General features: G+C 52.5%; 2 protein-coding genes across 4 annotated transcripts; one reads left to right on the top strand and one right to left on the bottom strand.

Moving 5' to 3' along the window:
- Positions 1–1,067: 1,067 nt before the first annotated feature.
- On the bottom strand, positions 1,068–9,093 carry CCDC157 (coiled-coil domain containing 157). Of its 3 annotated transcripts, none has more exons than XM_064466001.1 (10): positions 8,110–9,087; positions 7,083–7,257; positions 5,595–6,300; positions 5,202–5,279; positions 4,674–4,864; positions 4,191–4,358; positions 3,481–3,649; positions 2,856–2,995; positions 1,805–1,878; positions 1,068–1,726 (listed from the first exon to the last, which is right to left on the bottom strand). In XM_064466001.1, exons 1-10 carry the CDS (start codon positions 8,937–8,939, stop codon positions 1,489–1,491), a joined length of 2,769 nt encoding a protein of 922 aa, XP_064322071.1. In that variant the 5' UTR covers positions 8,940–9,087; the 3' UTR covers positions 1,068–1,488. The 3 variants fall into 3 exon arrangements, with proteins under 3 accessions (XP_064322071.1, XP_064322072.1, XP_064322073.1); XM_064466002.1 differs by having other exon boundaries at positions 7,083–7,254; XM_064466003.1 differs by lacking the exons at positions 1,068–1,726; positions 1,805–1,878; positions 2,856–2,995; ... (2 more) ...; positions 4,674–4,864; positions 5,202–5,279 and having other exon boundaries at positions 6,188–6,300; positions 7,138–7,257; positions 8,110–9,093.
- A 503-nt stretch (positions 9,094–9,596) lies between these two features.
- Positions 9,597–24,114, top strand: SF3A1 (splicing factor 3a subunit 1). Its single transcript, XM_064465827.1, has 16 exons — positions 9,597–9,805; positions 12,319–12,431; positions 14,176–14,380; positions 15,203–15,460; positions 15,909–15,983; positions 16,710–16,860; positions 17,326–17,519; positions 18,158–18,275; positions 18,389–18,574; positions 18,875–18,996; positions 19,201–19,443; positions 20,109–20,319; positions 21,107–21,261; positions 22,050–22,151; positions 22,377–22,448; positions 23,384–24,114. Exons 1-16 carry the CDS (start codon positions 9,740–9,742, stop codon positions 23,483–23,485), a joined length of 2,373 nt encoding a protein of 790 aa, XP_064321897.1. The 5' UTR covers positions 9,597–9,739; the 3' UTR covers positions 23,486–24,114.
- The last annotated feature ends 2,360 nt before the right edge of the window (positions 24,115–26,474 follow it).

Genomic DNA, 26,474 nt, shown 5'->3' with positions numbered 1-26,474 from the left:
CTGGGGGGGCTGGGGGAATGGGTGCTGGGGAAGGAAGCTACGGGGGCACCCATGGGTGTAGTGGGGTGGGGGAACAGAGGCTGGCGGTGGGGAAAGCCCTAGCCTGGCTGCACTCTTCCCCTGCTCATAGTAATTTTTCTAATTCTCTTAATTTTTTGTTTTTAATTTGCCAGTGGATGCAGCAGGGTGGGCAGAGCCCAGCTCGGGGCCAGGCTGCACCTGAGCCCAGCAGAGCAGCCTGGCCACAGCATGATCCCCGCTGCAGCGCGGGTGCATCGGGTGACAGCTCTGCCAGGGCCAGGGACGGAGCTGGCAGGGCTGCTCGGCAACCTGCCACCTCGCTGCGGGAGGGCAGGGGGGTTATTTATACTAATTTATTAGAAAGGACGGCACTAGTCAGCTGCAGAGACTGAGCACGGGGCTTTTTTGACTGAACACAGTTGTGCCGCGGTGGCTGGGGACTTGCTGCGAGCCTTAACAGGCTCCTGTTCTACGCAGCAGCCAGAGGCTGCTGGGCTGCAGCTTCGCAGGCGCCCGTCTCTATTAAATACAGAGCAAGGAGAGGCTGCTGTGTCTTGCGTCATGGTTGGGTGGCTCCCACCACCCTCTGAGGCTCATGAGGTTGCTTAAGGGTTTGGTGGGGTGGTCCCAGGCCCCTCTGGGTGCTTGTAGCTGCCGGCAGCACAGGGAGGGCCAATTTCCCAGGCCACAGCTGTGCTGGCGAGCAGAGAGCAGCTCAGAATCCTTTCATCCCCAGCCCAGCTCTGCCTTCCTCTTCAAAGCAGCCTGGCCACATCCTAGTCACCCATCCGGAATGGTTCCTGGCATGAGCTAACTTGTGCTGTGCTCAGGCATCGTCTGGGTGACAAGAGCTGTGCCAGGGACTCCAATAGCAGTTTAGCTGTGGGCAACCAAGCTCCAGCACCCAGGAATGTCCCTGGCCCCGCTCAGCTGACTGTGCAGGGCCTGCTCTGTGCGCCCAGGGAGTGATTCCCCCCTCCCAGGGCTCCTCGCCTGTGTGCAGGTCAGTCCTCTGGCTGCCAACAGGGGGGAAGCCAGTCCCAGCCCAGCCCCTGCAGCAGGGCTTCTCCAGGGTCGCTGTGCTGAGGGAGAAGCAAAGGGAACACGCCAGCCCAGCCCTCTGCGCCGGCACCCTCAGGTTTACTACAAACCACAGCGCTGCCCAACGGAGAGGGACAACGGGGACACTGTGCAGACCCATGAGCAGGTACCACAGTCCTGCAGAAAACAAAGGGAACCAACAACCGGAGGCTGACTGGTAGCTCAGCCGTGGCAAAGCCGCTGCGGGACTGTCTCCCTGGGCTTCCTACACCCACTGCGTGCGGGCTCGACGGGACGGGCAGAGCGAGTGCGTTTCCCAAGGGAGTGTGCCTTCGTGATGCACAAAGAACAGGTAACGAGCTCCAGTGGGGCAGGGCAGGTGGCTGCTCACTGAACGCCTCATTTCTGTGTTAGCCTCATGAGCTTTTATTTGCGGTGGCCACTAGTGCGGTGAGAGGGGAGGGGTGGCGTTTTGCCTCTCCCTCGTGGCTTGGGGGGGCTGAGCACCAGGCCCTCCACTGCGAACGAGAGGCAGGGTCCGGTCTTGCACGCAGGCTCTGCCAAGAGCGGCTTTGGCTGCTGGCTGCCGAGAGCTCGCTGCCGGGCCTCGCCTGTGCATCCGTGCATCCCTGTGCTGTCCCTGCTGCCTCGGCTGCTCGGCCGCCTGCAGGGGGGTGGGAGTGGTTAGAGGGGAGGAAGAAGAGGGAAGCTCCCCAGCCCCTTCCTCTGGGTTCCTACTCACCCTGCATCCTGCTGCCCAGCCTCCACCGTGCACTGGCTGCTGAGTTGAGACCACAGCTGGGTCTGTGGGACGAGCTGAGGAAGAAAAGAGGGGGTGAAACTTCCCCCCACGCTCAGTTCCAGTCACACACCTTTGCCCCAGGCAGCCGTCACCACTGAGCTGGTGGCAGTGGGATAGCGGCACAACAGCTGTGGTGGGGCTGAAATAAAGAAGCTGGGAAGCAGACCTGGTCACCTCAGCCAAGCAGCTTTCCCTGCCAAAACCAGTCAAAACAGACTGACCTCCCAGTGGGACAGGAGCCTGGGCCCTCCGGGGGTGAGCACACCGCAAAAATACAAAGCTGGTCTAAACCTAACACGCTGAGCTGCAGCAGCTGACCCAGGGGAAGGGTTTTATGGCAGCCCCCATGCCCGGCTAGGTCTGCAGCTGTGTGCGGCCTGCACCGGGCAGGAAAGGCTGCTCCAGCAGCCACTGCTGAGGCGTTGGCACAAGCCCCAGCACTGCCCTGCCCAGTCCATTCACTCCCAGGGAGCAAGTGACCTTGCCGTGCTGCCCCTGGCTGCAGCCTGGTGCAGGGGAACGTGCCGGAGCAGGTCTGGGTCTGGCCACCGGCAGCTGCAAGCATCATGCATGCTGCAGCACCCCAGCATCGGCTTAGCAGCTTTGGCTTAGAAAGTGTCAGGTAGGAGCACCCAGTTAAGCTGCCCTGAGGCCAAGATGGGCTCCTGAAGGCAGGATCAGGCCCTGGGACAGTGAAGGATCACAGCCCCCGCCCAGCTTTGTGCCCTTCTGGAAGGAGCTTTGTCCAGCTTGGCCCCATGCAGGCTGGAGAAGTAGCTGCTGAGTCACAGGGCATATTGTGTGAGGAGCTCCATGGCCTTTTGCTCCGTGGAGCCTCTTCTGGAAGCATAGGCAACCAGGGAAGTGCTCCCCAGAGGATGCGGGACAGCACCGGGGCCACAGGGTGGTTTGGGGCATGCAGCACCCTGCTGGCATGTGCACCCCTCTTCCCAGTGGCACCCAGCTCGCCCTGGTTTGGGTGTAGCCTCACCTTCAGCACACCCTGCTCAGCAGCCACCTTCACTTTGGCTAGCGCAGACCTGAGCCGCACGTTCTCCTGCTCCAGCACACTGATCCGGATGCTGTTAGCCTGCAGCTGCTTCTCCATGTCCTCGGTCAAGCTCCCGGTGCCTGCAAACAAAATAAGATGTCCTTGCCACAGAGCCAGAGCTCGGCCCGCTGCCGCCTGCCTGCTCAGAGGTGCTGGCAGCAGCTCTCCTCCCTCCTGAGCAGCGTGGGGGCCCACTGGAAAGGCACCTGCCCCAACCAGGGAGCACCAGCACAGCCTGGGAGGTGACAGCTGGGATCCAAAACTGCACCAGCTGAAACTGTGAGGGCAAACAAAGCTCTGCCCATGTGCCCTGGCCCTGCTCTGATTCCTGGCCTGGAAGAAGGACAAACAGCACCCATGTAGGGAGGTGTGGAAAGATGGTAGTGGCTTAGCACAGCCCACAGACTGAGCTCTTCCTGGCTATTAATGGGACAAACTGTGTTGTACAAATAACGCTGGTGCATCCAGAGCTGGCAGGATCCTCTGCAAGCTCTGGGAAATGCCAAAAAGGCACAACCCCACCATGGGAAAGGCAGATGGTGCTGCCCACTGTCCTCTCCCTTACTCTCAAACTGTGTCTCAGCGGGGATGTGGAGCTCAGGGAAGAACACCAGCAGCCTCTCCCGCTCCTTCAGCTCCTGTGTCTGCTCCTCCAGCTTGGAGATGTTTGCCTGCAGCTCCAAGACAGACTGCTCCAGGCTCAGCTTCTCCCGTTGCAGTGCGTCCAGCAGCTCCTGCGCAGCACAGGGCAGAGGTGGTGAGGTTTGCAGAGCTCTCTCCCTAACCTCAGGATGGCACAGTCTGGGGGGAGCCCCACGGGAGTACTTGGACATCCCCCCTTCCCCAAGGAAAGCTCCTGCCCTTTCCTTATGTGACAGGGATGTCCCACAGCAGTGTGAGGAATTGCAGGGTCTCAGCTGTAAAGCCCCTGTGTGAGTTGGAAACACAATATGGTGTGTGCCCAGGAACATGGGGAGGCATGGGAAAAGCCTGAGCTGCCACTTCCCACTGCTCCCCTCTGCCTTGGCTGCAGGGTAAAGCAGCAGAGACTTGCCCAGGCAGGAGAGGGGGTCTTCCCCAGGGGGTCCCGGTAGGAGATGGCCATGTGGCAATATGACACCAAGTCCCAGAATCCCTCTCCTGGGAAAACTCTGGCTATGGGCAGGGGATGGGGCAACAGGTGGCTCCCGACACCCACGTGGCACAGCTGTGTCCCTCCCCAGGAAGCCCCACTCCTGACAACCCCCTGGATGCACACTGGCTGCCAGCACTGACCTGCTGCGTCCGTAGCTGTTGCCTGCTCTGCTCCCGGCTCTCCTCCAGCTGCTCTGCTAGCCTGGCCGTGCTCTCCTCGGCCTCTCCCAGGCTGGCTTGCAGCTCCTCACGCTCCTGGTCCAGGCTGTCGAGCTGCAGCAGCAGGGTGCTCTGCTTAGCCTGCAGGGACTGTACAGGGCAGGTGAGCCTGCATGGGGCTGCTGCTGCACCCGCTCACCACTGCCCTTACACAGGCCAGCAGCACCCATGATGACAAGGCGCTGTGGCAGCAGCTGAGGGCAGAGAAGGGGTGCAGGGTAAGGAGGGCTTGGCCATAGCCACACAGAGCCAGCACGGATGGAGGGTGAGCTCCTCAGGGCCCAGCACCACAAGTGGGATCTCTGAAAGCGCTGGCCCGAGCTCAGCCCGCTCCCACAGCATGCTGTGGGGCTGCAGAGCAGCTCCGGAGCAGGGCAAGGTGGGCAGCAGCAGGCCCAGCCGTACCTCCTGGTGCCGCAGCATGCTCTCCACTTTGGCCTTCTCCTTCTCCAGCTGGGTGGTGGTGGCACTCAGCTCCTGGCCCAGGCTCTCCCGCTGGCCAGCGAGCACCTGCACCTTCTTCTCCAGCTCCAGCACCCAGCTCCTGGCCACCATTGTGGTCCTCATCTCCTCCAGCAAGGTTGCCTTTGTCGCCTCTGGGGAGACACCACACCTTGGGCACAGGCTCAGCAGGAGGGGAAGAAGCTCCTGATGAGGTGGCTTGAAGGGGCTCCCCAACCTCCACAGGCCCTGGTGAGGGGGTGGCAGGTCTGACAGGAGGGCTGCAACCTCCTGAACCTCCACCAGTACCAGCACGAGCCCTCTCTGGTGCAGGGTGATGTTTGGGCACCTTGACAAAGGAGGCTCGTCCTCCCCCACCATTCCCACCAGCGCTTCACCTGACTGATCTGGGGGACCCGGGAGTTAGGTAGTGAGATCAGAGCAAGGCTGGGGGAGAGACGTGCCAGCTGGGTGAGCCCCAGGGGTCCTTACCCAGCTCCTGAACAGCAGCCTGCTTCGCAGCCAGCTCCTCCTTTAAGGTGGAGAATTGCTCTTCCAGCAGAGCAGCTCCTAAATCAGCACAAAACCAATACTAACGAAACAGCTCCACAAAGAAACTAAAACAAGGAGGCAGCAAACAGCCATGCCAAAGCATTTTGTAGCCAGTGATTGGGTCATGCTGTGCTTCAGCAGGGAGGAAGCAGTGAGAGGATGTGGACAACCGGCTCCCGCTGTCTGGGGTTAGTTTCACAGCAGAGAACAGCCCCAGCACCTACCAAAATCAGCAGCAAAAGCCCTACTCATGGTGGTAAGCCCAAGATTCGACCATGGACCCCACGATTCTTCTGCAAAAACCCACGGGCCTGGGAGGAAACAGCACTGTACCTCTCCGTAGGTCATCCTTGTCCTGCTCCAGCCTGGCTACAGCCTCTAAATAGTCTTTGTTCTTTACTTCCAGGTTCTGCTCAGCCTCCTTCCTCTGCTGCGCTTGGGTCTCCTTCTCCACCTGAAGCAACCTGGAGAAGTCCTCAACTTGTTTCTGCAGCTTGTCCTTCTGTTTCTCTGATTCTTCCAGCTTAGACTTCAGAGGGTTGACCTGCTGCAGCAGCATCTGGAGGTGTTTGCTGATCCGGGAGAGGTCCTTGGTCTGCTCTGAGGCCCAGTAGCTCATGTCCATTGCAGAGAGGGTCCTTCTCCCTTTGCTTTCCTCCACCATCTCCTGGAACCTGCTCAGAGCTGAGGGGATGTTCTGGCTCTGGCAGATGCTGGTGATGGCATTGCCGACCTCACGGAGAATGGCCTGGGCGCTGGCACAGGCGTCACAAGGTCCCACAGAAGACCTTGTTATCTGCGTGGGGATGCTGCGGCTGCTCTCGGCCACGCTGCAGGCAGCGGTCAGGAAGCTGCCCGAGGAGTCGCTGTCTGGTGCACAGACACTCAGTGATGGGCACAGAGAGGTGGACTGGGCAAATTTTGTGGAAGTTCTTAACTCCAAAATGTTAGGTGAGCAGTGTTTCAGGCACGTGTCCTCAGGTTTCCCAGCCTGGGAAGTGGATTGCCGTGTGGGGATCTCCTTCCTGCAAGCTGCTTTCTGGTGGAGAGAGCATAGAACAAAAGCAGGGCCTAAATGAAACAGTCAGCTGCAAATGATCTGTAAGAGCCCAAATAAAGAGGTGTGAAGCCTGGGGAGAGGACCTTAGTGCAGCCAAGGGGCTACAAGGGCAGCAAGCCCATCTCTTGGGAGGAGAAGAGTTCCCAGAGGCTGGAGGAAGACAGCTACCAAGCACTCAGGTTGCCTGACTACTGTGCTCCTCTTCTTTCCCACCTCCTGTGCTGTCTCCTGGTTATGCCAGATGAATTACTGTGAGATTTTGTGACAAAAGGGATCGTTGTTGGGGGAAAAAAAATGCAGGGGAGTAGCATAGTGTTTTTACCACAAATTATTTCACTGATTGGCACCAGATCAGCCCTGCAAACAGTGGGGTCAGCAGAGCTGCAGGGGGAGTGTATTGGCAGGAGGAGAATATTTTTCCAAGCATTAAGGGCGGCCAAGCTCCCCCATCCTGCGACACTGGTGGATGCCTGGAGGAGGACGGATCCCGCAGTGCAGCTGGGAGCGGTGGTTAGAGGAGGGAAAGGACTCATGCTGGGAGGGGACAGTGTGGGACAAATGTGTCCTATTGGACACACAGATCAGCACTTGGAGGGTCGTGAGCCAGAAGCACATCAGGCATGGCCACTGCATGTGTCACGGTGTGTCCCCGAGAAGGACCGTGACCTCAGCATGGTCCAAATCATGGGGGCAGAAGCAAGGGCCATTTCTGTGACCCCTGCACTCCGCTTGTGGGGTGTCAGGGCCCCCAGATGTCCCACCTCGGCCACGAGCTGCTGGTAGCAGGCCCCCAGTTTCAGCATGCTGCACCAGTACCTCCTCACTGTCAGCCCAGCAGACATGCAGGGTCCCACTGCCTGCGTCGGGGGGATGGCTCGCTCACTGAGCAGGTTTTCCATGTAGCCCATGAAGCTCTGAAGCAGCAGCAGCAGTCTTCTTCAACAGAAACAAAACACAGCTTAGAGCAACACAGCATTTGTAATGGGGAAAGGGCCCTTGGTGTTTAAGAGCATGGTGAGCCTGAAAGGCTAGCACCAAGGCAAGGAGGTTGTTCCCTGTCCCCTGGACAAGGCAATTTTGGCAAAGGAGGGTGGATATCAGCCAGGGTTTCATATGTAGCAGAGCAGCTCCCTTGCTGCTATCTATTGAGAACCAGATCTGACACCCGTATTTTGTGCCTAGCAGGTTGAGGGAGGTGATTCTGCCCCTCTGCTCTGCTCTGGTGAGACAGCCTTGCTTCCGAGAGGCTGCAGTTCCGTTCTCTTGAAAGATTTGGGGCACCCACGCTGCCGATATCAAACCCTAATTGTTAGGGCCAACAGCCCTGTAGGAATGGCTCATGTTTGAAAATGGAGTTGAATTTATTTCACCCAGACTGCAAAAGTCACTTTTGCCTCCCAGGTGCAGCTGTGTCTGAGTGTTTCCAAGGTTTTGGGGTGCAATTTAAAGAACCTGCCCCCATCTGCCCAGGTGCCCTCAGCTCCCAGGCGGAGCAGCAGCTTTCTCTGCTCCTATGCGGCCAGCATTTGTGTGGGTAGCTCTGAGCTCTGTGCAGGGAAAGTGGTTGGGTTTTAAGTCTCAGCGTAGAGCTGCAGAGCACGAGGCCGAGGTGCTGAGGTGCCAGTAACCACCCAGCATGGGAACATGTGGGGAAAAGGCATCCAAAGCACTTAGCCACGTTCAATGGGCTGCACACACGACGGTGCCCTTCCCTCCGGGGGGAAGGAGCTGCTCTGCCAGCCAAGGTGATTTTAAGAGGGGTGTTTGGGGCTGGCTTTGCCTTCTCACCTGTCTATCAGCAGCTCCAGCAGCACCACGTGGGAGTGCTGGCTAAATTCCGGGTCGCTCTCGGCATAGCCGTACCGCTCCAGCAGCACTGACAGGTCCAGGTCGCAGGACACTTTATCAGGGAACTTCCAGGAGGGGAAACGCACGGCCCCGGCCCGGGAGGAGACGTCGGCGATGGCTGCCTGCAGGTCCCTCAGGTCGGCCCGCAGGCTCTCCATGCAGCCGGGGTGGCCCAGGAGGTGCGCCATGCTGCTGGTGGGGGAGGCTGGGGCGGGCACCCCGCGGCTTGCGGCAGGGCCACCAGGCCTGTGACGGACGGACTGCCCGACGGGGGACGGGTCACTGCGGGGGGGACGGGACCAGCGCAGTGGCCTGGACGACCGGGGGATCCCGGGGCGAGGGGGCGCCGGGCCAGGGCCTGTGCGGGGACCGCGCCGCCACCGTCTGCTGCTATGGCAACCGGGCAGGTCGCGCCCCCTAGACCACGCCCCCTCACTTACCGCGCCGCGGGTAGCCCCGCCCCCCGCCACAATGGTACGGTCCTCCCGCTCCCGCCTCCCTCTGAAGCGATCCCCCCCTCCTTGCGGCGCGCTAATGGTACTTCCCGCGGCGCATGCGCACTGCCCTCCCCGCCGGCCGGCTGCAGACTCGTCGGATTGTTGAGGTTGGAAAAGTTCTGCGGGATCATCAACCGCCAACCCAACACCCCCAGGCCTCCTCAGCCATGTCCCCAAGTGCCACGTCTGCGCGTTTTTTGAACGTCCCCAGGGATGGTGACTCCACCACCTCTCCGGGCAGCCTGTGCCTGACCACTCTTGCAGTAAAGTCATTGTTCCTAATATCCAATCTAAACCTCCCCTGACACAGCTTGAGGCCGTTTCCTCTCGTCCTATCCCTTGTGACTTGGGCAGAAGAGAGCAACCCCCACCTCACTACAACCTCCTTTCAGGCAGCTGCAAAGAGCAATAAGGTCTCCCCTCAGCCCCCTCTTCTCCAGGCTAAACCCCCCGCAGCTCCCCCAGCCGCCCCCCAGCACACTTGTGCTCCAGTCCCTGCCCCAGCCCCGCTGCCCTTCTCTGGACACGCTCCAGCACCTCCACGCCCTGTTTGTCCCGAGGGGCCCAAACCTGAGCCCAGCATTCGAGGTGGGGCCTCCCCAGGGCCGAGCACAGGGGCCCCATCCCTGCCCGGCTCCTGCTGGCCACACCAGCGCTGACACAAGCCCGGGGGCTGGTGGTCTCCTTGGCCACCCGGGCACTGCTGGCTCATGCCCAGCGGCTGTCAGCCAGCACCCCCAGGGCCTTCTCTGCCGGGCACTTTCCAGCCACTCTTCCCAAAGCCTGTAGAGCTGCACCGGATTGCCGTGCCTGAGCTCATGTACCCAACCCCCGGCCTTGCTAAACCCCGCCCAGTTAGTCCCGGCCCATTCACACACCCCGCCCAGTGTCCGCAGCTGCGCGCGCCCGCTGGCGTGCCGTCACTTCCGGCGCGCGTGCGCAGCTGCCCACGTCCGGCCGCCATTTCGTCCGTGGAGGAGTCGGCCCTGTTGGCCGTCCATCGTCCCGTCTCGTCCCATCCCGTCTCGTTTCGTCCCGGCGGGGGAGCGCCGCCCGCCGCCCCGAGGAGCGCCATGCCGGCCGGACCCGTGCAAGCCATGCCTCCGGCGCAGCCAGCGCCCCCCGCCGAGAGCAAACCGGTGCGGGCCGCGCGGGCGGGGGAGGCGGCGCTGGGGGCCGGGCCGCGGGGCTCGGCGGGGCCGTTGTCGTCTCTGGCTTTGGGGGACTGCGTTTCCCTCCTGAGCTTCGCTGCTCATTTTATTTGTGCCTCTGTACTCGGCACTGGTGAGGCCGCACCTCGAATGCTGTGTTCGGTTTTGGGCCCCTCAGTACAAGACGGGCGTTGAGGTGCTGGAGCGTGTCCAGAGAAGGGCAACGAAACTGGTGAAGGGTCTGGAGAACAAGTCTGATGAGGAGCGGCTGAGGGGAGCTGCGGGGGGTTTAGCCTGGAGAAGAGGGGGCTGAGGGGAGACCTTATTGCTCTTTGCAGCTGCCTGAAAGGAGGTTGTAGTGAGGGGGGTGTCGGTCTCTTTTGCCCAAGTCACAAGGGATAGGACGAGAGGAAATGTCCTCAAGCTGTGTCAGGGGAGGTTTAGATTGGATATTAGGAACAATGACTTTACTGCAAGAGTGGTCAGGCACAGGCTGCCCGGAGAGGTGGTGGAGTCACCATCCCTGGGGACGTTCAAAAAAACGTGCAGACATGGCACTTGGGGACATGGCTGAGGAGGCCTGGGGGTGTTGGGTTGGTGGTTGGACTTGATGATCTTAGAGATCTTTTCCAACCTTAATGACTCTGATTCCCGCAGGCACAGCCCGCAGCAATCTGTTCATCCGCTGTCAGCCTGCTGGAAGGCAGCTGGGTGCTGCACTTCGGCATGAGGCTGAGTCCTTCCCTGGGAGCAGCACAGGGTTGGACATGTGATGGACATGAGGGTTTGTTTTGAGATCTGGAAACAGCCCTCCTACCAGCAAGAACATGTGAAAGGATTAAACACACCCCTCCCAGTGTGCTTCAGAAAGCGTAGCAGTGCCTTCCCCTGTTCTCTTGCGTCTCAGCCATATTCCCCTCTGCTAGAGCCTCTTCCTGGCCTTCTGCAAATGGCAAGCAGCCATTCCTTCCCCAGCTGTTCCAGCAGTTTCACACACCAGTATCAGCGCTCGTGCAGCTGTACAGTAAGCCAGTGTAGGGAGCTGACTGAAAATCCTGGGTCGTTTGGTGTAGCTAACACAATTAAGAGGAAAATCGCTGTCCCCAACAAGCACCCAGGGTCTTCCAGGCATGTGTGTTAGCAAGGCAGCTCAGCATCATGCTTAAATAAAAACATCTCTAAAGCATGGTGTTGCCTTGTCCTTCAGCTCCTCATGATGATGGATGTTCAGAGGGAGCAGGAATGAGAAATTAACATGTTTATGGCACATTCTTCTTAACACACTTCATTAAGGTCGTGTTTGACTCAAGAGAGTTTTCTGCCTTGGAGTCCCTGTGCATTGAGCAGAGCTAGTAGCTTTTCTGGTATTTTAAAATCTCCCTGACTGTGTCTGTTAAGAATATAAACATTTCCCATGCACCTGTTCTCTTTTATAACAGCTTTTCTTGTGAAAGATGCTTGGTGAGGAAAGAGGAGAGACATCTTTAGTATTCTGCAAAGAGCAGGTTTTAGTCTTACTGGAAGATAAAGCCATTCTCAGGGAGGGTTCTGGGATTTTAGTTCATATCCTCCTATAATATCAGTGAGAAAAATGCCCTGGAGAGCTTTTCTGTACAAAACAGCTTTTGATGCAACCACAATAGGATTAAAAGCTATGTTTTATTTAACGTGGAGTTAATAATTCAGATTCCCGTTTCTTGCAGTGCCACAGGCCTCTAGGCACGTTCATAACTTCCAAACCTGTTTAGCAGTGCTGAGTTAATCCTGGATGTGTTGTTATAGGCATTCTCCTACGCTGCCTCTTGTCTCAGCGTTTATAAACCTAAGCAGGGTCAAGGCTGAGATAGCAAAAACGCTGGGAGAACTTGTTTTCGTTCCCATGGAGTGGCCTTCCTCGTCACCTTGCTGTGCCCGCCCCTGCGGCGGGTGCCCTTGCCAAGCAGGCAAACATTGTCTCCCACCCTGAGAAGCTGAGCAAGTAGTTCGTGGGACTGGCGATTCAGATTGGTAACCCGGATCTCTGTGTCAGGAAATATTAAATGTTTTGGGGGCCGGGGAGGAGAGTAGATACTGCTGTCTGCCATTTGGGTTGCTGTTTGGAAGACTTAATTTTTACACAGGCTTCATTAAGCATGGATTTGCAGAACAATTCGTTAATGTGTGTTAGGATTGTTACTCCAAATATAGATGAGGAAGTTGAGAGAGGAAGGAGATGAATTTTCCAACTCAACCACCTGAAAATAAACCTAATCTGGGTTTGCTGGGCTATTTTTCACCCTCTGGTGCTGGTATGTAGCACGTTACTCAATATTATTTGAATTTCCTTCTCTTGTTTTCAGCTTTGATTTAGGCCATTTGAATTTGCCTGAATTTGATTGCAAACACACAGTGAAAGATGTCTTCCTGTGCCGACACCTCTTCACCTTTTGAACAGTTGCTATAGTTGTGAGGCAGCAGTACAGTGCACTGTATATATATGTATATACATGTTTTTATTGCAGCCAGAAGAGGACCCAAAAGAGGAAGCAGCACCAGCCAAGCCTGTGGTAGGAATTATTTACCCTCCTCCAGAGGTCAGGAATATTGTGGACAAGACCGCCAGCTTTGTAGCCAGGTAAACAGCACTGGTGGTGTCTCGTGTTTCCTGGGATTTTTGTATGCTCGTGTCTGTGAAGCTCCAGAAACTGAAACAGGTCACAGGCCTATGAATTTCCACAGAGGATTTTAAGGATTGAGCCTATACCAGTGAGGCTGTGGAGGAGAAACAACAATATTCTGCTTAAGAGGTGTAAGACATGCTTTGCAGAAAAGTTATGGTAGTAAATAAAATTAACTTCTTGGAAGAATCAATAATACACGCTGGAATAACCAGGTAACAGTTCCTGTTCCGAATGATCTGAAGGGGAAACAAAATTCCAGGTACAAAGGGAGCCTTGTTACAGGTGCTCCACCAAGTGACAAAGCCTGTATTTTACAGCGTGTTGGCGATGAACTTCCCAGCAAAAGGGAGCTCATTTACTTCTTGAGTCCTGAGGTTAAGCCTTGCCCCTGCGTGTGTGTAGCTTGGTAAAGTGTGCCGACAGCTGGGATGTCTGTTCGGCCAAGCCTCAGTCATCTCTCTCGCCCCTGATCACCAGAGGGAGAAAAGTGCATACCTTCAGAGAGCAGTCTGATCCTCTCTTAGGACAGATGAGGTGCCTGTGATGTGTGGGGTTTTTTTTTTCCCCCTCTGTTGACTGTAGCAGATCGATTAGTGTGAGTATAGATGTCAAGTTTAGGGGAGGATTCTAAAAGTTGAAAAAATTTTACTGCTTTGGGCTTCTTCCATTTGCCTAATGTCATCATTCTGCAAGCACAAGCTGTTAGTGCTAGCTAGGCCATCTTCCTCTGTTGTTTTTTAACACTTAAGTATTTCTGGCTGTCTTATCTCTAAATGAGGTCTCAGGGGTCCAGATCTTGGTCTTCCTGGCAGTGTATGAGTAGCATGGAAGGTAAATATCCCTCAGCTGGCTGTGCGAATTCTTAAGCTTCACGGCATCCAGACTGGCTGAACACTGCATGATTTTACTTCACTAAATGGTCATTGCTCAGAGTTTTAAGACAATTCCTAGATGCTGGTCTAATCAGAGACGCTTCTTGCCTAGCTAATTTCCAAAGTGCTGCCAAGGAGCGTTGGCTTCCTTTGAGGACAAGGAAGGGGCTGTGTTTATCCTTCGGTGTTGTAGAGGCCTCCTCTTTTGGAAGAGGCAGAGTGTCTAAACAAGACTTGGAGGTATCCAGCATGTATGAAAAGAAACATGCCACAGCTGCTGTTAACTTTCTCAGACTATGCTGAAATAAATGGTTGTGCACTTTGTGTGGCAGGGATGGACGTTACCTGGACCAAAACTTAGGGCTCTCCAAAATGCAACACTCCAGTGTGGTCAATCTCTGCACAGGCTGATGGTTACCTACTTTTTTCCTTATATGAACTTTCTGGAAATGAAACTAGTCTTAAATAGAGCAAATAAAATTGGTCTAGTAAGTAACTTGTAAACTTCATCCAATAAACTGCCGATCCAGTAAATGGCCTTTTGTTTGTGTGTAGCCAAATGAGATTGTGGAACGCTTGTGAGTTTTTAACTGTCTTAAGAAATACTGTGAAGCTTTATAGGCTAAGTTAGGACAAATGCCATTAACTTGTGTCTGTACAGCTGGCTGCTGGGTTGGGTATGAGTTACTTAGAGGTAAACACCTTCCACACAGGAGAGAAAATTGGCTTCTGAGGGGCTTACTATACATCTTACTATGAAAGAAACAAACCTTTACACTTGAGCTGATGCCCATTCATCTGAATAATTTATCTTTTTCCTCCCCAGAAATGGTCCAGAATTTGAAGCTCGAATTCGTCAGAATGAAATAAATAACCCCAAGTTCAATTTCTTGAATCCAAATGATCCTTACCATGCATATTACCGGCACAAAGTCAGTGAGTTCAAGGAGGGTAAAGCACAGGAGCCGTCAGCTGCTATTCCCAAGGTCATGCAACAGCAGCAAAGTGCTCAGCAGCAGCTTCCACAGAAGGTAAGTATTCCTTTTCACTTTGGTTGAGAACTTGGCTTCTAACTGGTTGTCACAGCCTGACGTTAAGCGGAGATCTGAAAGACAAGGCAAGCAAAGGAGTTACTTATACATTTGCAAAAAAAGACAGCACTGAGAAGCTTGGGGTTTAGTGTCTGGGACTTTGTTTTGATGCAGATGCGCATCTCCCAGTCACTGGTCACTAAAAGTTGAGTATAAAAGAGCTGATACATTGTTCTACTTGGACCATTTTAATTATGTTTAGTTGTGTATTGGCTGATATGGTACTCAAAATAGTGATCACGCAGACTGTAGGAGTTTAGGACTCCTGTCCTAGGCAAGTCCTTAGAATCCCTTGGAGTTCAGTGTGGGCTTGATGCATGCGCTGTTTTGTAGAAACATTTCCTTTTTTCTGCCGGAAGGATCAACTTCCCCTTAAAAGTACAAGATGTTGCCGATTTTGTTTAGTTGTGCCTTTGTACATAATGGATGGAGAAAGGGCAGCGACCGAATCTGAGTCTGTTACATGCTTCGCATAGCCAACGGTCGCGCTGTGCGGTATTGACCATCCTAGAGGATTATAGTGAAGCCCTGATAGTTTCCAGTGTTGTTAGCTGTTGGAGCAATGGGGTTTTTTATAGGAGGCCTAAATACAGATGTCCAGATATACCCTGTGCTACTAATTTTTCACATCGTTGCAGCTGCCAGGATATCTAGACTGATGTTGGTTTCCCACAGCAGCTGAAGGAAAAAATGGGTGCTCCCAAGTGTTTGGTAACGGTTTCTTGAGGGCAGTCACTGACCTGTCTCTGTTCTGCTCTGCAGGTGCAGGCCCAGGTGATCCAGGAGGCGGTTGTTCCAAAAGAGCCACCTCCAGAGTTCGAGTTCATTGCAGACCCTCCCTCAATCTCTGCCTTTGACTTGGATGTGGTGAAGCTAACGGCGCAGTTTGTGGCTCGGAATGGGCGGCAGTTCTTGACACAGCTGATGCAGAAAGAGCAGAGGAACTACCAGTTTGATTTCCTTCGCCCCCAGCACAGTCTCTTTAACTACTTCACTAAGCTGGTTGAACAGTACACAAAGGTAGTCTTGGCAGTTTACCTGGCAGGTTGATTCCTTCAACAGCAGTACAAGTTCTGAAGACCATTGAAGCCCTACAAAACAGCCAGACTAGAAATATGTGCAAGTCCAAGGGTTGATCCTTTAAATCTTGCTCTTGGAGTAGAGTGGGTATCTCGTATGTTGTTGGCAACGTGCAGCACTGAACACAGTGGGCTGTTATTTAAATGTACCCGACACTATTGTAGTATAAGTTGTGGTTTTTTAAGTATGGAGGGTAGTTGGAAGGCCAAGAGTGAATATTTTAAGTGGGAGTATGAGTAATAAGTAATTGGAGGGTGGCAACAGAAGAAATGGAACATAGCCCCAGGGGTCTGCTGGTATTTTTATCGATGCGGAATGAGAATAATTGCTGTTAAGGAGGCTTTGGCAAAAAGAATTGTCACCAACTGTCATGCAAAATATGTTTCAGATCCTGATCCCACCTAAAGGCTTACTCCTCAAACTCAAGAAAGAGGCTGAAAATCCCAAAGAAGTCCTAGATCAGGTATTACATGAAAAATTTGCAAAATTGCTGAAGCATTTCCTTTATGTTTTGATTTTTTTTTTTGCTTTACATGTTTCTGACTTACTGGCAGCAAATACAAGTATACAGAGAATAAAATGGATGTGCCCCCTGCAGTTGCTGGAATACAGGATGCTCAAGCTTGTCTTTAAACTCCTAGCTAGTGTTCGTATTGGGGGTAGTTTCCTTGTGGCAGTGTAGAGGCATAGATACTGCACGACACCATTCCTGAGCATTTTACAAAGTAGAATGTTCCCCTCTCGGACAACTTCACTGTGACAGCTCGGTCACTTATAGTCCTTCCAAGCTGTTCTTTATTACATTGATTTGTGTCTTCATCACGAAGACTGCTTTTGCTCTGGAAAGGTGTTACTACCGGGTTGTAACAGGATCTGTGAGCTGTTTGCTGGCTCTGAACCCTCAGTGAGATCCGAGTCATGTCATACCCGGATGGCTTGGTCTTGGCTCAAGTCTGCAGTTCCGGTTTTAGAAAACCACTGTACAAAGCTGCTGTAGTACATTACTCAGCAGGCAAACCTGTAGTTTCTGAATGAAATACAAATATTTCTTTGTCGTGCCAGGCCTCTGAAGTAGCGCTCGTGTCCCTGCCCTGAAAGGTTGGTGGCGTAAACTCAGGGAAGCTGCAGAGGTGACTGTGATGTGTTTCTTGCCTGACGTTTAGTGTGTGCTTTACGTCTGCTTGTGCAGGTGTATTACAGAGTGGAGTGGGCAAAGTTCCAGGAGAGAGAGAGAAAGAAGGAAGAGGAGGAGAAGGAAAAGGAGCGTGTTGCTTATGCCCAGATTGACTGGCATGACTTTGTGGTTGTGGAAACAGTTGACTTTCAGCCCAACGAGCAAGGTACTGAAGTGTTGTAACCTCTGTGAAAGTCTGCTCCCTTTGAGTAGGCACTATGTCCTGAAATGCTATTTTTAGACAGAGGTTGTTTTTTACAGCTGCATATCCTTCAAAGATGAAGGGGAAAGTGACAGTGTGCAGGGCAGGGTTTTTTTCTGGAGTCAGTAATGTTCTCCTTGCACGAAGTCCAGTACTGCACTAGTGTCCACTTTTCACTTCCACTGGGAGAGCAGAACTTGTCCTGCTTTCTAGTGGTGCTTTCACCTGTAAGTACCTTCATCTCCGTCTGTCATGATGATGTTGGTCTGTATAGACTCCATCCATTCCCTTCTCTGTGCCTTGGCTCCCAGATTTTCATGCCACTGTTTTGTAAAGAAACTGCTTTCATTCAAGAAGTTGATATTTTTGTCTGTCCATTGAGCAACAAAATGGGATAGAGAAACAGAAGCTCTGTTTTCTGCATTGTAGGGAATTTCCCTCCTCCCACCACTCCAGAAGAGTTGGGAGCTCGAATCCTAATCCAGGAGCGTTATGAGAAGTTTGGAGAAAGCGAGGAGGTAGAGATGGAGGTGGAGTCAGATGAGGAAGATGAAAAGCAAGAGAAAACAGATGAGCCCCCAACCCAGCTGGATCAAGACACCCAAGTGCAGGATATGGATGAGGTAACTAGCCAATAGAATCAGCATTACTTTTGTCCCGTAAAGTGTGTGTGGTTTCTGATGCCCTTCTTTTTCACTGTAAGAAGTTCCTCAGTTTCTTGAGGAAATGAGATTTCCTTCTGATGGAATTTCAGAACAACCTGTTTCTGCTGGAATATGGTATTTTTAATTATTTCCTTGACAACACAATTTCCGAGAGAAATCCAGTAATTTTGTCACCTAATGGTGTGGATTTTCCATTTCTGTGGTCAAGCCTTTGGGCTTTCTTCTGCACAGAATCTGGAACACTGAATGATGACTCATTTTAGACTCTTGTCTACCCACTGTATGTTAGCTGTTCATCTAGTAACAAGGAACAAGAGCATGGTTAACTCTAAGCCCCTGCTTGCTGTCCTGTGGTAATGTGGAAGCTGAGGAGTACTTGCTTCCTCTTCTGGGTCTGCTGAATTTCTAAATCATTATTATCCAGAGGAACCACTGTAGCATAGGTGTCCAGAGGCAAAATAGTTCTGTTGGTTTGAAGCTGCATAGTCAGTTTTTCCAGCGCTGCACAGGATTTTTACACCTTTCTCAAATCTTGTTTGTTGATATTTGACTACAGGGACTTAGTTATGATTTTTTTTTTCTCCCCCCTAAATAAGGGCTCAGATGATGAGGATGAAGGTCAGAAGGTTCCTCCTCCTCCAGAAACCCCAATGCCACCACCACTTCCTCCCACGCCAGATCAGGTCATTGTGCGGAAAGATTATGATCCCAAAGGTAAATCAGGCTGTGAAGAAAAACTTTTATTTCTTCCTGAATAATCACAAAAGCATTTTTTCCTAGGCTGCATCTTCCAATGTGTTTTTAACAATGTGGTTTTGTTTTTCTAGCCTCAAAACCATTACCGCCTGCCCCAGCTCCAGATGAGTATCTTGTTTCCCCCATCACTGGAGAGAAAATTCCTGCCAGTAAAATGCAAGAACACATGCGAATTGGTCTCCTGGATCCTCGATGGCTGGAGCAGCGTGATCGATCCATCCGTGAAAAGCAGAGCGATGATGAGGTCTACGCCCCAGGTCAGCTTAAGAATCTGACACAGCTTGCAAAACCAAGTTCCTAGATGAGCTCTGTGAACTCTTAGTACACACCCTCACTCCCCCCATGTCCCACTGAGAAGAAACTCTTAAATGTAGCTTTCTGTATGATGTCCTTAGTGTGCTGTGTGGATCCGTTTGTCATTAGTACATTTAGTTGTGGTCTCCTCAAAAGAGCAGCGCTCGGCCATTAGGGACCAAACAGTTTAAAGATCGTTAAAAGAGGCTGGATCGTGTTTGACTTTGTGTCACTGAGATAAGAACTTCTCATTTTGCCTGCAGGTTTGGATATTGAAAGCAGCTTGAAGCAGCTGGCAGAGCGCCGTACTGATATCTTCGGTGTAGAAGAGACTGCCATTGGTAAAAAGATAGGTGAAGAAGAAATCCAGAAACCCGAGGAAAAGGTAGAGTGGAAACTGTTTTGTGGGATTTGGTTTGTTTGGGTTTTTTGTGGTTTTTGTTTGTTTTCACAGGTTCCTGTCGTAGTATTATGAGTGTTCAGAGAGACTGGAGTCTCTTGAACTTTGTTCTTGCTCTCTTGATTTACTTGCAGCTCACATCGCAGTCTGGGCAAGCGGGGGTTATTCTCATTGATTTTATCCTCTCAGGTGACCTGGGATGGGCACTCAGGCAGCATGGCCCGCACACAACAGGCTGCTCAGGCCAACATTACTCTCCAAGAGCAAATTGAAGCTATCCATAAGGCCAAGGGACTGGTGCCAGAAGATGACAGCAAGGAGAAGATTGGTCCCAGCAAACCCAATGAAATGCCCCAGCCACCCCCTCCTTCATCGGCATCAAATCCCCCAGCCAGCGCTCCGCCGATCACATCCGTGCCTCGTCCGCCCACCGTAAGCGTTTGGGCTTCCAAAAGCAAACGGCTGTAGCCGTAGTTAATTAGAAGGGAGTCGTGATGAAGGCAAGGGTTATAACAGCAGGGTACTGGCTAGAAGCAGATTTTGAGTGAAGTTCTTGTTTCCATATTACTCTTATACCATCAGAGGAACCCTATTGAACTCACTGTTAAAAATGGAAAATAAGATTTAGGTAGAGCTTTTCATCCTTAGAGGTATCAAAAAGACTTGATCAGTTGGGTGAAGGAAGAACCTGGGCAGTGAGATCTTGGAGTAAGGGAGTATGGCTAACAAAGGCACAGGTGGGTGCTTTTTTTGAGGTGTAGAAAGGTGTACAAAAGTAGCTGCAGGTAAGAAGTGTTCACAGGTGACTCAGTTGTCCAGAGTTCCTGCCCCAAGGGTTCTGCTACATGACTCTGAAATAGCTCCTTCTTCCAGACTGCTACATGCTCGTGGTCTGATACCTGAGTCTGATAATGAGGCTTCAGTGCCCATTTACAGGCAGCTTGGCCTGACCATACGGTGGGCTCGCTGAGGTTCCCGACAAGTCTTCGGCCAACAGAAATCCTCTGTGTGTTGCCCTGGTTATCTTAGTCAGGATCGTGTACAGCGCTCAGCGTTCCAGGGTGTACTTGCTAAGAAAAACCACCCTCTCTCTCCAGATGCCCCCTCCCGTTCGTGCTGCTGTTGTTTCTGCAGTTCCAGTCATGCCTCGTCCCCCGATGACTTCCGTGGTCCGTCTGCCCCCAGGATCCGTCATAGCCACCCCCATGCCACCAATAATCCACACCCCGCGCATCAACGTTGTCCCCATGCCACCCTCTGCTCCCCCCATCATGAGCCCCCGCCCGCCTCCCATGATAGTACCAACAGGTCAGTAACTTCAGCTTTTTCTGGTTAATTGTCAGCTGATTCCTGCACAACGTGGGCTTGAGCTTTGATTCTTTTTTCCTTTTGTGCCTCTGATACCAGCATGTAATCGGGACTGCAGACCCTAAGTCCTGTCATTAAGAATTTTGGCGTGTTTGGTATGACTTAACTGGCAGTGCTGCTTCTGGGCTCAAGACTCCTCCTGCAGCATGAAATACAGAGAATTGTGTTTCACCTATTCTAAGTCTTGTGTTCCCAGGAGCCTGCCCAGGTGAAGATTAAGAATCCACATTGCTTTCTGAAAAGAACCAGAGTAAAGAGGAGCTGGCAGCACCTCACTGGGTGTTAGTTTGTTACAGAAGTTGCTGCTGCAGGAGGAAAAGCTGCTGTCTGGCCCCTTTCCTCATAGCAGCTTCATAGCATTAGGTGCTTCTAAGTTGAAAAGCACAATGTAAAAAATTCTCCCTTTTCCCTTTTTTTTTTTTTTTTTTTTAAATCGAAGTGCTGGCACCGCTGCATGCCAAACTGAGAGCGTGTTCTTTTTTGCAAGATCTGCAGGAAGTTCTTATGCCGCTTGTTGTCTTTTCCTGGACTGTTTCCCAATATGAGAGATCTCCTAACGTTTGAAGTTTGCACATTACTGTTGGTTGTGTTAACTTCCTCCATGTATTGTGGCATTTATTTTCAGCCTCTGCTGGTCTGCTAAAAGAGTTTTCGTGTTAAGGGAGTGTCTGCTGTATATGCAGTGGGTGACTACAGATCGTGTTGTGTCCCCCCTCTCCCATTTCAGCATTCGTTCCTGCGCCTCCCGTGGCTCCAGTTCCTTCCCCAGCACCGATGCCTCCCGTTCATCCGCCGCCGCCGATGGAGGATGAGCCAGTCTCAAAGAAACTGAAGAGCGAAGATAGCCTGATTCCAGAGGAGGAGTTTCTCCGCAGGAACAAGGTATTGGTGTGGGCTGGCTGCTTGTTACGAAGCTCTGGAGCCCTGACCCTGCTGGGGTGCTCAGCCTCCCCTGCCCAAAGCAGGTGTAAGGCCAGAGGGAAGCTGATACACAAAAGTGCTTCTCAAGGGAGTGACCTGAGGGCTCCTTCCTACTGTTATTCCTGAACAAGCTAAACTGCTCTGTGTTTTACGGGAAAGAGCGGTACAGCACTACACACAGAAGTTTAATACGATAGTGCGCTTCTGTAATTAAGGGTAGCGAGGGGTAGGTTTATACTAGTGTCAGGAACTACTAATGCTGCTAATAACCTTTTAAGCAGAGGTCTGCTAAGCTGGAGATGCAAGGAGATTTGTTGGGGTCAGAGTGATAGTGTGGTAATGTGATACATTCCACAACAACATGAACTAAATGTTAGAATTCCTTCCTGAGGAGTGCCGTAATCACAGGCTGAGTTCTAAAAGTCATATAAGAAGGCTGTAGAGTTTTCCTGGGCATCTGCGCAGAGAAGCTGTCTCCTGCTTAATGCTTCATACGTTCACTCTGTAATACTGTGAATGTGCATGACGCTTGGCAAATGGCGGACAACAGGAGGGACTGAGGAGAGAAATCCAACTAATTGTTTTATTTTGGTAACAGCAAAGTAACTTTCTCAGTATTGAGGCAAATACAGTTCTGTGTGTTCGCTGAGAAGCCGAGATACATGGGAAAGAAATAATTTGTCTGCCGCTCTTTTATCGTAGTCCTGAACCTCCTTGCCTGTGAGAGACGTTATCTTTGTTTCCTCTAGGGTCCGGTCACGGTCAAAGTCCAGGTTCCCAACATGCAGGACAAGACGGAATGGAAACTGAACGGCCAAGTGTTAGTGTTCACCCTGCCGCTCTCGGACCAGGCATGTAGCTTATTAACCTGGCCTCTACCCCGGCTTGTTTTGTTACCGAGTTCCTTTGCTTTGAGAATAGCAGTTGACCTGCGTGGCAGGAGCTGTAAAATCCTGTGTGTTCCCCATGCTGCAGCCCCTTGCCCAGCGGAGTTGCGTGGCTGGGGGAGCGGTGCTGCCCGTCTGTACAGTGCGGGGAAAAAAAAATCCCTGAGCAAGCTCTTTGTTTCTTCCTAGGTGTCTGTTATAAAGGTTAAGATCCACGAGGCCACAGGGATGCCAGCTGGGAAACAGAAGCTGCAGTACGAGGTGAGTATAAGCCCTTCAAACACTGTATTTCAGTGCTTTCTTGCACACAAACTGACTTTTTACAAGAAAAAAGTTGTAATGTACCTACTGTGATATTGGGAAGAGCAGAGGGAATGTCTCTCGTGGCTGTGCAGCACACTTGGTTCCAGAACTGCATGCTGATACAGCAGGATGGGCCTTTAGTAGGTGGCACTGGTGGATTTTCACAGTACTGCTGTGGCAGATGAGTCCTCTAAGCTTGATGGCTTTCTCTAGAATCAGCCTATTATTAATATTGGGTTTTTTTAACACATAAATGCAACAGTCTGCTCCCACTGATCTGTTGTGCATGCTCAGGAAGGCAGGTGAGAGTACCTTGAAACCCTGGCAGCTCTGAAAAGACTTCCTTCAAAACATGGAAGGGAAGAGCTTGCTCTCTCTTCCTCTCAAGACTGGAGCTGTCAGAAAGGCACCGTTCCTTTTTAATAACTTGTTCCCAGTCATGCGTGTGCACAGCCACAACCTGCTGCCTAAGCAGTGAACTTTGTGCGCTGAACCTCCTCAGGAGCTCATCTGTGGGCAGATATTGTGTTAACCCTTCGCGAGAAAGGAAGCGTAACTGATGTTGGTTTTTAAGAATAAAAAAAAGAGGGGGGAGTGGAGCCTAAATAACTTCACTTGTGGTGGTGGCTATCTTTATGTTTGTAGAGGTATAGGGTGTATATTGTCGGTTTGTACCCTTGCATCATTCCCGGCATACCCACCTCCGGTGCCCATCTTCAGAGACACTGGAATCTCTGGGGTTTTTCAAAACCTGCAGCATCCTGCCACCGCCCTGTTTTGAGAGTAGGGCTGGGAGGGCTTGATCAGTCGGGGGATTTGTGGGAAAAGTGAGCATTAAGGTTTCTGCTGTGACTGGTGTTCATTCTTTTTTTCCTCCTTCTTCCTCCCCTCAGGGCATCTTCATCAAGGATTCGAACTCCCTGGCGTATTACAACATGACGAGTGGCTCTCTGATTCACCTGGCGCTCAAAGAAAGAGGAGGCAGAAAGAAGTAGGAGCCGTGGAGCCCAGAGATATAACATGTCTATGTTGCCACTTGTGTAACCCCAACCCTTCGAATCCTCAAGCCTTTTAGGGGTGCCTGCCCCTGCCTGCCGTCTCTGGTTTGAAAAGAGAGACTCCAAACCCTGTGTTTGGGTGGCTGATGGGAGAGGGGGAGCTGACAGAGCCCTGAAATGTGTAAGTGTAGTGACCTAGCATGTAACTGCAGCAGCCTGTTGGTGATCGATGCTTTGCTCGAGTGCTAGCTCTCAGTTGAATTCCCTCATGAAGCAACATTGAGGTCATGCCCAGCTTAGTCTAGATCCATCTTTGAGGGATTTACACTGACCAAGATCATCATCTGCCTGACTACAGGGCTTGCTGCTTCATTTAACCTTTTTCTAATTGAAAACTTCTTCCTTCTCAACATACCTATCAAGCCCCTTGCTCTTTCTCTGTCCCTGATTTATCTGCGAGAGCCTCTCACGCTGACCCTGACTTAGAAATTTATCCTCCCTCGGCACGAGTGTGCGTGGCTGTTCCCTGCGATAAAGGAGATCTGAGTCTGTGCACGCTAAACAGCTTCGTGCTGCTTATGTACAGCCTGTGATTTGTTTTAATAAACACGCATCTCGGTGCAGGATTCTGGCTGTTGCAGCTCTTGTTCCTTGGGGGTTAGGTTTTTTAGCTGGAGATGTGCCTGGCTTCAGAGCACTTGGGTGGGTTGTGGGGAAAGATGTTGGGGTTTTGTAATTAAGTGGTTTAATGTAGGAAATCATTTTCTAGCAAAGACTGCAAGAGAAGGGTGTCATTAAACTTTCCCTAGTGCTACACAGGTATTCCTGAAGGTAAAGCGCATAAGTACGAACACTTCTGGCTGTGTCTGGGGGCAGAAAGACTACTTTGACGTTGGTGGGAACTTTATTGGAAAACATGTTTTACACTTTACACCATGCAGCTGGCACCTCTTGGTTCTGGAGAGTGTGCAAGTCTGGAAAATGGGTTATGCCCATACCCTCGGTCAGAGCCGTATCGCCCTTTGATACAAAGATCACACAAAGTGAATCTACAGCAAGATGACGAGGTGCCGAGGAAGAGGCGGGTGTGCGCTGCTGCCCCGGCAGCCATGCGATTTGGGTACCTCCGCTCTTCTTTTGGGTTAATCAAAGCCACGGATTTATGAGTTTGGTGTTTTTAGCCATGGTCAGGCGCTACAGGAACATCCTGTTTACCTTATTCTGTGCTTAGGGGAGAGAGGGATGCAGCAGGAGGGAAGGGCCAGCATCCTCTGGCATCCTCCCGCCTCGGCCATGCTCCCCTTGGGATGGGCGGAAGCCCAGTTGGTGTTGGGAAGGTGCCTGGCGCTGGCCCAGCCCAGGTGGCCGGTAGTCCCCTGGCTGCTGTGGCCAGCTGCTGGCTTTGACAGATGCTCAGGTGTCCGCGAGCAGTGCTGTGCTTCATCAGCCTGCTCCTGGACCTGGCGTAGGGTGCTGAATCCTGAGCGTCTGGGCAGGGCATTTGGGTGTGCAGTGGATGGAGGAGTGCCCCTGCCCTGCAGGAAGGTGGGGTAATCGCTTCCCTTTTGCTTTTAAAAGCAGACAATAGGTACAATCTTAGAGAAAACAAAACTGGGCAGTGAATGGTGTTTTCCAGAGCTGATAAAAAAACTGCAAAGAAAACTCTGAAATGGAGAAGTCGCTTTTTTACATCCGCTGCGAGGCCCAGGCATGATGGGACTGTGCTGAAGGTCACCCAGCTTTTCTTCTCCAGCTGTGCTTGGTGGCATGAACCACCCTGGCACCCAATGCCTGAGGAGCTCCTTGGCAGGGCCTTCAACTAGTTCCTCGGTGTCTCTGGCTGAACGTTGCCCCAGGTGCTCAGGTGGTGTTTTCAGCCAAGCCCCTTCCACCAGCCTGACAGGGCTGAGCTCCCAGCCCTGTGCTCTGGCCGGAAAACTTCCTGCTAGAAATAGCTTGTGTGGAGCCTTGCCAGCCTGTTTCTATCTAAATATTACTGATAAATGTTGTAACAGACTGTGCATGTGTGTATCTAGTACAAAACAACTGTTATCAGAGTCTGTCCACTTCAGTGGGGAGGACCCGCAAGGCTTGGGCTGCCAGAAAAATCTGGAAATAGGTTGAGTTGTTGCTGACTTTACCGAGCTTTGTTCCCTCGGACCTATGGCACCTCACCCAGTACCCTACCCATTTGGAAAGGGGTCCTGGCTCTTATAAAACCCTGGTTCTTTGCTGTTTGAGGCAGAAAACTGAGTGCTGGGCTGATGGCTGTGGGAAGCGGCTGGAGGTGGGATGGAGCAGGGTGCCTCACTCCCTGCGGCCCTCCCCCTGGAAGGCTTCACCCCAGGCAGGTCCTGGCAGATCCTGGCACTGTCACCTTGTCACTCGTAGATCCTTGTGCTTTATTTTTCGAAGAGATAGGCCAGTTTTACCTGTTCAGGGTGAAGGTGACAAGGCTGTTGGCGGATGGGGAACTTGCGGGTGCAGCAGCGGTGGGCTGGGAGCGGCGGGCTGGGCTCCATGGGGCCGGGGCAGGGTTGGGGTGCAGCATGCATGTAAACGGAATGATGTCCGTGCCTTCGGCTTCAGAGCATCCCCTGACTGAAGCACAGTCACCCCTGACGGGAAGGGATCCTCCCAGTGCCCTGTCCCAGTATGAGCCCAGTGCAACCCTAGTTCAGCCCCAGTGCCGTCCCAGCACAGCCCTCCCAGAGTCCCAGTATGCAGGCATGCAGCCTCCCTGGAGCCCTAGTGCCGTCCCACTGAGCTCCTGGTGCAGCCCTATTAGGGGCCCCATCACGGTCCCAGTATGGGCCTGGTCCTGGTCCCAATATGGGCTCGGCCTGGACCCAGTCCGGGCCCAGGCCCCGGCTCAGTCCAGGCCTGGTCCCAGACCCAGGACGGGCTCAGCCTGGTCCCTGTACAAGCTCGATCCCAGTCCCAGTACAGGCCTGATCCCGGTCCCAGTATGGACCGAGTCCCGGTC

Source organism: Phalacrocorax carbo, chromosome 15, assembly GCF_963921805.1.
Source record: "Phalacrocorax carbo chromosome 15, bPhaCar2.1, whole genome shotgun sequence".
NCBI classification, from domain to species: domain Eukaryota; kingdom Metazoa; phylum Chordata; class Aves; order Suliformes; family Phalacrocoracidae; genus Phalacrocorax; species Phalacrocorax carbo.
Note: the sequence above shows the minus strand (reverse complement) of the source record. Positions and strands in the feature narration are given on the sequence as shown.

Excerpts from the sequence above, each read along its gene's own strand:
- CCDC157 (XM_064466001.1), bottom strand. The coding sequence starts at position 8,939 with ATGACTTTACTGCAAGAGTGGTCAGGCACAGGCTGCCCGGAGAGGTGG. Across the intron at positions 5,280-5,594 it reads CAAGGATGACCTACGGAGAG|GAGCTGCTCTGCTGGAAGAG; the intron begins GTACAGTGCTGT and ends GTGCTGATTTAG. Across the intron at positions 4,359-4,673 it reads GCATGCTGCGGCACCAGGAG|TCCCTGCAGGCTAAGCAGAG; the intron begins GTACGGCTGGGC and ends TGCCCTGTACAG.
- SF3A1 (XM_064465827.1), top strand. The coding sequence starts at position 9,740 with ATGCCGGCCGGACCCGTGCAAGCCATGCCTCCGGCGCAGCCAGCGCCC. Across the intron at positions 16,861-17,325 it reads CTTTCAGCCCAACGAGCAAG|GGAATTTCCCTCCTCCCACC; the intron begins GTACTGAAGTGT and ends TCTGCATTGTAG. Across the intron at positions 20,320-21,106 it reads TCCCATGATAGTACCAACAG|CATTCGTTCCTGCGCCTCCC; the intron begins GTCAGTAACTTC and ends CTCCCATTTCAG.